The sequence below is a fragment of the Silurus aristotelis genome (genome assembly GCF_946808225.1).
Source record: "Silurus aristotelis genome assembly, chromosome: 9".
Lineage (NCBI taxonomy): Eukaryota > Metazoa > Chordata > Actinopteri > Siluriformes > Siluridae > Silurus > Silurus aristotelis.
The window spans coordinates 7,219,317-7,232,189 of NC_139582.1; the positions used below are offsets into that span (position 1 = coordinate 7,219,317).

Here is a 12,873-nt window from a genome sequence, read left to right on the forward strand (position 1 = left end):
TGAATATTCTGTTTGTGTTTAATTTGACAAAAAACGAACAGATTATATATTTCATACTAGACTAATATATATATATATATATATATATATATATATATATATATATATATATATATATATATATATATATATCAGTGGTTGGAATATATATATATATATATATATATATATATATATATATATATATATATATATATATATATATATATATATATATATATATATATATATTCAGATTCGGTCTGGTATTAGCTTCAAAGAATTAAAAGGCTAGCATGTGCAAAGTGCAAACGAAAGGCAGCTCATGTGTAGCAGTAACATTAAAACAGAAGCACACCTGAAATACCTACTGGAAAAGGCAGTTTCATGAATGGCAGAATCGAATAACAAATACAAATAGTTAGTGAGCAGTTCTTACAAAGAAGCTGAGTGAAAACATCACTCTGAAACTATCAATGGAAACCACAAAGTACACACAAAAAGCCCATTAAGAACATGGATAGTCACACGAATGATAACACTCATGCAGTCAAACACAGTCTTACTCACGTCACAGTTACACCACAAATAGAAAAGTCGACAGTCAGATGTGCAATGAACAAAACGAGGGTGGGAACATTTCTTCCTAGAAAAGTGTAGAAAGGGGAGCGAGGTACACGAGTAGACTCTTCCCTTTTGTAAGCTGGTTTTAGCCACTCGATTATGTGCGACAAATAGACAAGATAATCAGGTGGGATCAGAGGTGTTGTGAGCCATGCACAGAGTGGTTGGAACACCACGGTTCATGACACACACAGAGTCTGCAGGCTGCCTGCTCCGGCCAGGCTGCTCCGCCGCTACACACAGGGAAAGAAGAGAGACAACACACCGGTTATTACTCAGACAGGTGAGTGGAGGATGATGTTCAAAGGGAAATGGAAAGAAGGCGAGAAGAGATTAAATAGGAGCACGAAATGGTAAAGCAAACAGGTTTTACATGCATCTGGACCATGCCTTGGTATAAGATGGTTGAACATACAGTTCTTTTTCATATTAGTGTAATGTTTAGATCATGCTGCCAGCGTCTGAGGGCTATTCCCTAAAAGTGACTCTTGTTTCATTTGTCTTCATGCTTGTAAGTGCAGTTTTGACATGCTGTCTCCCCCAGACACGCATTGTATTTTATTTTCTTCCCTTCAATCAGTTTTGACAACCTCTTTTTGCCCTTTTATCACCAGGCCAAAGAGAGTATACCAGGAAAGAAGTAATTAACTTAAAAAAAAAAAAAAAAAAAGCATTCCATTCCATTCAATGAAAAACCAAACTCTGCAAACAGGTTTCATACAAAATTTATTTCATGCTGAATTGGAACCATGTGCTCTTTTATCTATCAATTTTTTTTTTCTGTTTTTTTTTTTGTTTGTTGTTTGTTTGTTTGTTTGTTCGTTTTGCATAACATTGTGCATGCATCTTATTCACTTCCCGCAGTTCTAAATTGCATACAGTGCTCTTATGTTGTAAATATACATTTGTCTTTTTTACATTTTTCATCTTCTTTTGTACCTAAAAGAAAAGATATGAGTAAAGATGCGCGACACACATCTTGACTCCTGTCTTTTGACACTATGACATTTTTTCTTTTTTTAAATTCATTTATTTTTCAAAAATAACACTGTCAAAAGTCTGTACTTATTATGAGAAATAAACAGTTGCTTACAGTAGCTCTCCACATGATCTACGCATCAATATTATAGCATAAAACAGAAAAATATCAACTATTTTTTTTCTCTTATCAAGATTCTATAGCACAAGCATGCCAAACAGAAACAAGATCTAAAGATTGAATTGACCACACAGAAAGCCTGCTGAAATCAGTTCTTTTGTCTTCCCTAGCAACGTCTTGTTTCTCAATTCAGGATCTGAGGTCAATATGACCAGAGCTGGCTTACAGGTGGTTGGTTGCACAAATGAAAATATGGAAAAGTGAATAATTCACTGCTAAGAAAATGTACATCTTTGAACATCTTGTAATCATGGCTACATGAAGCGTTTTCAAAAAAGTGAAGAAAGAAAATATAGGGTTTTTTTCATACAGATATTCATAACAGCAGTAAGCAATTTTATTTATTTTCTTTTTTTTTCACATACCACCATGCAACTCATGCTAAAATGTAAGCCTTCTACAACTGTCACATAGGACATTGTAGATTATACCATTAGAAGTGTTAGTGGATATAATGAACCATTGATTATTAATGTTATTCCACTCTTTGTCAACTCAACAGCAGATTGTACCATGCCTTCGGTGTCGATGTATCATTGTCCACACTTTCAGCCTTAAAAAAATGGTCCTTGTCTAAAAAACCGAACTTTTGCTGTTATGAGAGGGTTATCATTCAGGGAAAAAATGCTTTCTCGATCAGGGTATGTGAAGTTAATATTCAAAGTAGAACCGGTATCTTATTGACTTGTCTCTTTCCTTCTCCCTACATGCCTCTCTCCTTTGCAAAGTGACCTCAAGCCATTGAGGAGCCAAGAAACGTTGGAGAGGGAAAGTTCTCCTCTCTGAGTCGCTGTGGTCCAGTGGTCAGGTCACACGGAGCGCTTCAGCCTGCATATACTTAACTAGGACAGTCTCGTCTTTACAGGAATCTGTAGTAGAGAATACAGGGGAGGGTGGGGTTGCTCAGGGTCATCCTGCCACTGCGCCTCGGCCATTCAACTCACACAATGAGGACGATTGGGAAGGAAAAAATAAGGTGAGGAGACTTCCCACGGAGGAAAAAAAAAAAGCATTGGATTCTTGGACAATCCAAAATAAAAAAAAAGTAGAGATGGACAGAGACATAGAGAGAAGGAAACAGTAGAGAGAAAGCTACTCAGGACAGCAGAAAGAGACTGTGGCATGCGGGAAACATTTTGTTTTTTTGCAGGAAGGGCAGGGGGCTTCGCTTTTAGACTGGACAAAGGTGGAAACCTATGTTGCAGGTCAAGTGGAATAAAAGAAAGGGGACTCAAAGATTAACAGATTTTTGTGGATTAAAAAACAGAAGAGAAATAGATAAAAAAGAAGAGGTGCATCACACATAGAATAGAAACACTCAAAATCTTGGGCTCTCGTTTCAGCTACAACTTGCCTCTGAATGACTTAAAGATTTATTGTTCCGGTTTGATATACATGTGTCTGCTGGTGAAGTAAACAGGGCTGTAGTGCAAAGCAAAATCAAAAGGGAGGACTAAATGAAACCTCAAGTATGCATTCAATTAGATATGTAGGATATGCTGTTGGAGCTTGGTTTCTACACTTTCCCTGAGAAACTTCTTTTGACATTAGACAGCTTTTTTTTTTTTTATATCTAACAGCTCTATGAAAGCTAAAGACAAACTGCATTGATAGAAAGCCACTGAGAAACACAGAGGAAGAAAAGAGAGGAAAGCCATGAAAAGAAGCACAGCTTTAGTTTGGACAAGGACAGGAAAGGACGGAGCACACTAAAACAGCCGAGGCTAAGGGATAAGAAGGGAAGGAGGAAGGACTTTGACGTTCTAGCAGACATTAGGACATTGCTCCTGACTTCAGCATTCCTTCCACACAGGATAAAGGGCCATTGGGTGTGCAAGAACAAGCTGAGCACAGGACTTAGCGGATAGCAACACCTACTTGGCCAGCTCTGTTGACTATAGTGTCCATGTGCCAGGTTTTTTTCTAACCTTGGTTTATGACAGTCAGATACAGAGACACTGAGCTCTGTTTTTAGTTTTCTGGATGGATTTACATCTGGATGAGTTGTCATCTGCTCCGGGTCATTTTACCAGTTATCAGGTTTCATGCAGTTAAAAAGAGCTCACATGCACAGAGGAAATATTTGGGCTGGTATCAGGTAGGACAGTGAACAAGATAACTGGAGAACAAGGTGCAGGAGAAATGCTACAAATATGTTTGAGGTATTTGAAAAATTCATTTGTACTTCAAACGTGAGAAGGGCCATATATACTAAGGCCTACATCGGTAACTGGTTTGCTAACAGTTGTAAAAAAAAATGTTTCATCTATTTTGCAACAATCACAGTTCCCCCTTTTTATCATGTGATTTAGTTTTCTGTTCTCGTCCTGTCTCCATCCCTGTCATATGATTGGCTTGTTATGTGATTGTCATCACCTGTTTTGTGTTATTTCATGATAAGGTTGTATATCTTTTCCCTGATGTTTCATTAGCAGTGTTGTAAAATCCTATTGTGCTTGTAACCTCAATTTCAAGCCTTTCAGTGCACAACTTGGTTTTGATCTTGGCCTGTTTTACTTAGAGTAGATTAGGATTATCCTTATTTTAACCCTGTCTGCCTATATTTTAAGCCCTGTTATGGATTTGTCTCACTACTACAGAAAACTATTTTATATCTATAGAAAAATAATTAATTAATTAATTACCTCTTTGGCTGCTTTGTACAGTATGCAAACAATATTGTGGCTGCAACGAAGTAAGTGTAATGTTCATTGACTTGGTCTGCCATACAGCAAGTGACTGGAGCATTGGAAATCATAGAAATTTTATGAAGATCATAGCTTAGACACCCATGTCAGACACCCGGCATGCCTTTTCCAACCATTTGGAAAACGATTGAAAATGGCCAAAACATATAAATGTCCAATTTGCCATTTGATGAACATATGGCTTTTTGAACAGTTTTGCATTTTATCCCGTTTGCAATAACGGATAAATCTGCTGCATAGCATTAGTAGATATGGCCCCAAAATCCCTTGGTAAAAGTGATGTTCAAATTATCTTACAACTTCTTCAGAAATGCTTGACAGATTACAGGAAGTGATATTTATGGCTGTTATCAAGATTAACACTTTTTTTCCATTATTACCCGTTTTATGACTTTTTTGTTTTTGTACTCACTACAGGACCTTCTCCCAACCAATACCAGCCCTAGCAGCAGGACAAAGCATGCTGGGAGGCCCATAAACTGGCCTAAAACATGCATCACACAGCAGCACACCAAAATACAGAACTTGCTTTAAAACACCTACATCCACTCATATACCAAGCATTCTTAGGCTCTAACTCTCTCTCGCTCTCTCTCTCTCTCTCTCACACACACACACACACACACACACACACACACACACACACACACACACACACACACACGCGCGCGCACACACACACACACACACACACACACTTTTGTGCATACATAGCCTACATATGTACATAAAAATACTTTCACACTAACAAAAGCTCTTACAAGCACAATCAACACATTTGAAACAGCAAACTGAGACAGAAATATACAGTGTGTAGGAGAAATGTGTGTGGTCTGTAGCTGTTGATTGTTCTTATGGTGGTTCTAAAAGTGGAAACAGGGAATTAAACAGAGCATGCTCACACAGAGCTGGACACAAGACACAGAGAGACAGTGCTATTGCTTGCCTAGTGATGACACTCTTGATTAACTTTTATTTGTCTTACATAGCCTCATTTGAAAGTATTATACATAGAGCTATGGGCATCTCCAGTCTGACTACAAGGGCTGAAAAGATCCCACTAGAAATCTTCCTCATTCATAATGTTTATCCTTAACCTACCACTTGCTGCTGGCTTTGTAGTTGAAAGCAAACAAGCTGACGAATTTCCATCAAAACAGTCTTGGTTGTATTTAAAATGGCTGCATGATGGCGAGTGTGTACTGTACAAGCGGTGTTTCCCTACACTGATTGAAATATTGTGTAAATATGACAGGGTTCTCTCAAGCTGTAGGAGATGGAGGGGGTCTTAGTTTCTAATGCTGTCCTAAAAGGCATCTGCGCTCTGCTATTTGTGATTAAAGTGGGGCTGGCAGTCAGGTGGTGACTCTGGCATGGCCATCCTCCTGGCTGTGTGTCCACCCTAGCTGCAACAGCGGGTAGCCTAGTGTAGGACCAGCCGGCTCCCCCCCTGCCCTCCCTGAGAATGTTCCAGCTATCAGCCAAACAGAGAAAAAAAATGGCAGGGGATAATAGATGTCAGGAATAACATCGACACAAACGGACAGACAGACAGACGGGAAGGTGGAAGAGATAACAAGTAAAAAAACAAACAAACGACAAAGAAAAAAACAGAAAAAAGGGAAGATTAAGTTTGGCCCCAGGAGGCAGCTGTATGTGAGTCAAAGTGAAATTGAACATAATGCAAGAAGGTGTTGAGAGAAAGAGAACTTATTGCATGTTTTGAAAAGTGGAGTGAGTCAGAGGAATATAGTTATGTTACCCTAGAGCTCTGGAGGTTCATGATCTCATATCTAATACCCTATGTTCACACTAGCAAGCAACAGGATTGTTTGTGCCACTTGTTGTCTCTTGTAAGCATGTATCGAATGTTTAATGAGAAATAATTGTAGGTAGTTGGTAAAGTTGTAAGTGGAGAACGTAAGAAACGGAATTGGAATATCTCTATTCATATATTGTTAGTTCATTGCTGCTGTTGCTTAAATTGCAGCCCCATTGAGCAACTACATCAAATTGATTGTTGCTAGATATAGAATGTTCTCTTGCTATTGTGAACGTAAGGTTAGTATCTGATGGAATTAAATGTAAAAACTAAAAAAGATTTAAAATGTTTGTGTAGTTGGAACAGCAGGTATAAATGACATCTGAGTGAAGGTAAGGCTATATTACATGAAAGAAAAAAAAAAAGTTTCTAATCACCGCATTGCGTTCTTAGGTCTTTTCCACTGTCTCTCTGTTATGAGTGTGCTCTGCTTCATTGTATCATTTTGGGAAGTATAAATGGACATTTTTTGGACTGTGTTCTGTGTGTATGTAGTACATATACAGCGTATAAATATGTGTATAAATATGAGTGTTTGTGAAAAGTTGCATACCTTTCCTCACTCTGGCGCCAGGGTGTGTGGCACGGCCGGTCATGTTTAGAAGGAAACACGGAGTTTCCCCACGTGGTTGACAGGGGCTAAAAATCTGTCCGTCCTCGGGAGAAATAGCCTGGTCTATGTGTGGACAGTCTTCATGGGCCAGCGCTGCCTTAGCCGCCTCACCGTTCAGTTTGGGATCTTCGAACACACAAGCACATGTGAGAGAATACAGGTGCAGGCCTATGATTGACGGGTTGCATGCCTCATAGCAGGGTTTAGGAAGAAGGAGAAGTGAATGAAGGGAGGACAGCACTTTCTGGGGGGGGGGGGGTTTGGGGGACATGTTTGAAGGAGAAGGTGAATATATCATGCATATTATGTATTTATGTAAAAAAAAAAAATTTTTTTTTTAATTTTTTTTTTTTTTTTAAACTGGTGAACTGCATTGGAAAAGCACACTCATTCTAGATAGATGGTGGATAGATTACCACTTGTCTTCAGCTTGATAAACACATGTTCAAAGGGCTTAAAATGTTTAGAGATCTGATTTAATTTGCCTTTTTTTTTTAATGTGTTGAAATGTATTGATTTTATCTTGCATAGCTATTCTCAGTGTGAAAGAGGACAGTTGCATGCTGTATAAAACAGTTTGTTTTTAGAATTTATTTCTTTTTTAAAAATCTTCAACATGTCCATAGACCCAATCAGGAAAATGCAATCTTGCTTTTTAGATTTCTTTACATTTACATTTACAATCACCCTTATTCGAAGCGATTTACATTTTAAACTAATTTTATCTCCACATTGAATGATTGAAGCCTTACAAAAATAAAGCACATACATTTAAAAGTATACATTTGCATGCACATGTCTCATTAGCTTTTAGTAAGCAATGGTGGATAAGGGCTAAAAGTAGAGACTCAGATGATTGTTTTATTCAAACTAAAGAAGAATTTATGGAAGTGCTTCATGGCAACCAGCCTGGTCACCTGTGCACTCTTTGGCATTCAGCATTCTGACAAATGTATGCCTCATCGATCACAAAAAGGCAAGAAGGCAGAGCTCTGCCAAAAGCTGTTGTAAAGGATTTGCTGAATTTTATATTAAACTTTTATGGCGAAGGTTCCTCCCTACATTTGTTAAGGTCACCTGAAAAACCTAGTAGTCTAGAGCCAGCAATTTAAAGGTTAACAAATAGGGATTTTTGTAGCCTGTTTGGCAATATTACAGCAGTCCTGTTTTATTATGGTCAAGTAAATTAACTTAAACCTCTGGCAATGTTACATTTCCTGTTGAACAAATAGCACACACATATATGTGCATAAATAGATCGGCGCACACACACACACACACACACACACACACACACACACACACACACACACACACACACAGTGCTGGGATGTGACGCAAACCTCCTGGGATGAAGGCATGAGGTGTGAGTCATCTTTAGAATAGCTCCACACACACACACACACACACACACACACACACACACACACACACACACACACACACACACACACACACACAATTACGGCATTCTTTTCGACTCGTTTATTATTTTTGTCACTTATTTGCACTTCCTGTGCCCTCCTCCATCTAAAAATATACGTTACAAATGCTAATACTGAGATGCATGGCATTACATGCACAAATGAGTATGTAATGTTTTTTATATGAAACATTTTATCTCCAGTGAATGTGTGTGGGCATGTATAGGAGAGACAGAGAGAGAGAAAGAGAGAGAGAGAGAGAGAGAGAGAGAGAGAGAGAGAGAGAGAGTGTGTGTGTGTGTGTGTGTGTGTGTGTGTGTGTGTGTGTGTGTGTGTGTGTGTGTGTGTGTGTGTATGGGTGTGTTCGTTTTACTGGCATATCATTAGTTAAACACTGCCTTTGAAAGATCATTTGTAGTGCTGCTTTACTTATTAATTATGTTTAATGTTTACATGTTTTGCATGAAAGTGTGTTTATGCCATTGGAATCAATATAATGTACACAAATCAGACACGATTTAATCTGTAACAAATACGATGATCTGAATGTTAAAAATATTTTCATTAAAGAATGATGGGAGGTGTCAACTCTGTTAGTCTGTTTATATTAGCCAACACCGGTTCTTATGTATAAGTATATAAAGATCCAGAGCTTCTAATCCTATTGCACTCCGAGACAGTGTTATTTACATGAAAAGCAGAGTAACTAAAGCAAAGCTGTGGCAGAGAGTAGCAGTAATGGGGATCTGATGGGACTGCCCTACTTTTCCTTCACTATTTCTCCGCATTGTGCTCCGAGATGGCACACAGCAGTACATATACAGCCCAAACTCTCTAACTCAGCCTCAATTAAAGCTTAGACAGATATACACACCTATCACATTTCTGTTTCATGTGCATGTGGTGTCTTCACTTCCCTAACATCTGGGCTACAAAAACTCAAACTCAGAGGTCGATATAAATTACCAAACAGAGTGTTCTACTTGCAGTTAGTCCCTTATGACATTAATCCAATATTTCAATTGTGCACCATTGGTTTTTACGTGAAGAAAGGGACATGTGTAAGTCTAAATAGTTATTTGCTCGCCTGATTTAAAAAAATATTCGTAAATAAGATTATGATTGGTTCTAAGACAAACCAGAGACACAGAAACTTCCATCCTTCCATCCATAGACCCTTTGTTATAGCTATTCCATGTTTATTTGAGCTTTTATCTAGGTTCTAACTTTGCCAAGCTGCAAAAAAATTAACATAATCATTCTCTCATTAATGGTTAAGGTTCTGGTTCACTGATTGGAAAGTTAGAGGGTCAAGCCCCAGTAACACCAAAGCCGCCTCTGTTGGGGACTTAAACAAGTGCCTCAACCCTATATGCTTCAGTGGCAATGTATCATGGCTTACAGTGCACTCTGACCCCAGCTTCCTAACAAGCTGGGATATGTATAGAAAGATATGTGACAAATAAAAGCCTCTCTCCCTTCTGATCTGGTTTACCATGAAGTACTCCAGGTATAGCCAAATAATCTCTCAGATTAACATAAAGATTGGATTAAAAAATGACTAATGAAAGGTATTATTATAATAATGTAAATGTATTTAAATAAGGATGACATTGTCAATTGCTTCCTCTTGCACCTTCTCTTAAATCAAGCCATGAATACAAAAACGAATAGAAACTTCAATAGTAAAAGTATAGTCAAATATATATAAAAGCCTTCTGTTGAGTTTGAATAATTAGTGCATTCATTATAATATGTCAATGAATTTGACACATAAATAACTGTGTGTGTGTGTGTGTGTGTGTGTGTGTGTGTGTGTGTGTCACCACACTCTATGGGAGAGCTTGTAGCAGAGATGTGAGCTATTTTTCCAGCAGGGTGCCTGTTTGTGCATGTGTGTAGACAACTACTTGTACATCAACCTTAAAAAAAAACCCAAATGTATGTGCATGAAATGAGGGTCCATGCTGGCTTTGCATCTGCTGTGTGTTTTCCTGTTTGGTGCCAGTCTGACAGATGCCATCTGTCCATCTTTGCTATTTCTCATGGTATTGTGCCCAGAGTCAAGCGGCTCGAACTGATTAACCGGGCATCTCTGCCTTATGCGTTTGCACACAGATTACAAAGGCAATGCAAGACAAAGCAAGCAAAGAGCAACAGTAAGAGCAACTGTGGCTTCAAGGCAATATGTTAGAAATATTTCGTTAACAGTTCATTGTCATTGAAACCTTAGAAAAAATAAGTTTTTGTATCCAAAACTATAAAGCGTAAGGGTGTTAATGGGTTAAACCTGAATTCCTCAAAATTGCATGCTTTTACTTTGATTGTGTCCATCTCTGCTAGTGAGTGTTTTCTGCAGGAGTTGTGCGAGTTGAGCTGAATGACTGCGGCGCGATGCAGAGCCAGATTCCTATTTTGTGGTTGCTCTGACACTGTTGCCATGGCAACAGGCTCCAGTACCATATAAAAAAAATAAAACAGTGGCGGCAGAAGGCAATAAACAAGACATTGAATGAAAAAAGGGAGGGTGAGAGGAAAACGCTGAAAACTACTATTTGTATATCTTTTCTGAATACTACTTCTGAGTCAGCAACCTGAGTCATTATAATAATTTAAATAATACTAATTTTGGGGAACAAAAAAAATAAATCAATGAAGTTCAAAGCATTTATTCTGTACTACTTGACCACAATGAGTGGTCATAATTAAACAAAAAGGAAAACAACACTAGATTGTTTAATGCTGCTGTAATGTGATACTCCCTCACACTCTCTCTCTCTCTCTCTCTCTCTCTCTCTCTCTCTTTCTCTTTCTTTCTCTCTCTTACTCACAGACACAGACCAACAAAAGAGTGCGCACGCACACACACACACACACACACACACACACACACACACACACACACACACACACACACACACATATTTGGTTATGACTCATTGCTGTCCCTGTACCTTTTTCTAATAGTGGCATACTTATTCATTGAATACAGCACCTGTCACTGGTCCCCTTCTTAATGGCTATAAGACTACAAGACATCTACAGGTACATCCACTCTCCCAGGATGCCTTATCAAGCCATATTAATCAAATTACTTATATTAAAATTTAAAGATAAATAATTAATTGCTATGTTTACCAACAGAAATTGCAATCTATAGTATGCACTAATAAATAAATAAATAAATAAATAAATAAATAAATAAATAAATAAATAAATAAATAAATAATCACCAGCGACAGTCAGTTACCTATAAAAGGTGTTCACTGTTGACAGACAAATGTAGGTCTATGCAGTGGTTCAAAAATGTTTGCAGCTGCACTTTTATTCTCCTACGCGGGAGAGACTCCAAATATAAAAATAACCTTCACCATTTATAGTACTAATAAGTCATAAATCAGTGGTGCAACTTGTGTGATTTCTTTTAAAATGCTCCACTCTAATCATATATAAACTCTAACACAGATATAATATTTCTAAGTATAATATACATATATTTATAATGGGAACATCCACTTAGATCTACATTCTTAGTGTAAATATCAGTGTAGAAGAAGTCATAAGTCATATATTTTTGTAAACAATATGCACCATTTTCTTACAAAACTTGTATTCGTTCACATTTTTCTTATATTATTTTTAAAGCAAGTTCCTTGAGCATGTATTATGTAGCTGTATTTACTACAGTTAACAACAAGAAAAAAATAGTTGTGCCATGTACTCTATATTGCTGTATGTATTTGCAGATTGTTGTTGTGTATTCATAATATATGGCATCTGTGAGTACAGGTGTTCCATTGTGTGTGTATAGAGTATGTGTGTGCAGTACATCCATCTACAATATGTGTACATATGAAGAGTCATAATCTCTTCTTGCATACACAAAAGGAGAGCTACTCTCAATTACACACCAATGAAACAATTCTGTCTTCCTCTTCTCGCTATCTCTCACTATCTTTCGCTCTCTTTTTGAGAGTGGACAGTCTCTAAGTACTTCCAGTGGAAGCACTTATCTGCTCTTACTCTCATTTCAAGCTACTCACTTGTGTCAAGGGGCAGACTGTTCATACTTATTAGTATCTTTTTCACTAGGATTCAGAGAAGACTAGTGTTAGAGCAACTGCTTGGTATTAACACTTTATGAAATAAAGGAGAAGAATTAACAGTCGATGAACTATACAGGTAGCAAGACCACAGGTTTTTGTACTAAATGTGTACTAAAGTGTTAGTTGCAACATTTCTCTGTAAACAGAAAACATTTCTATTAACTTTAAATACTGTACATGTCTAGAAATTTATGCATAGCACAAATTTTGCTTATTTTAATAATGGCACTGCATTTGAGTCTGTCTCATCCAAAATATTCTGTCTAATGTGGGTTCAAATCTGCATTAGATGTTCAAATATTTTACATTTCTTCCTTTGGCCTTCCATTCATAGCTTGAGGAAAAAGTAGGCCGCAATAGTTTAAATTAAACAAGTTTGCTCTTTCTTTCTCAGCATAGGGACATTTATCAAAATCCCCCATATTATATGCTACAAAT

The 12,873-nt window shown here is 37.5% G+C and overlaps 1 protein-coding gene across 3 annotated transcripts in view; it reads right to left on the minus strand.

Annotated features, from left to right (window-relative positions):
- Positions 1-275: 275 nt before the first annotated feature.
- The window catches only part of kcnc1a (potassium voltage-gated channel, Shaw-related subfamily, member 1a), a 34,903-nt gene continuing 22,305 nt past the window's right edge, over positions 276-12,873 (minus strand). Inside the window, exons 3-4 of one of the 3 annotated variants that reach the window (XM_083550559.1) lie at positions 6,846-7,031; positions 276-836 (exon numbers count right to left, since the gene is read on the minus strand). In XM_083550559.1, the coding sequence (XP_083406685.1) occupies positions 727-836; positions 6,846-7,031 (296 nt within the window). In that variant the 3' untranslated portion in view covers positions 276-726. Of the gene's footprint in view, positions 837-1,312; positions 5,945-6,845; positions 7,032-12,873 lie in introns of those variants that run through there. The other 2 variants (XM_083550558.1, XM_083550560.1) reach the window with 2 other exon arrangements.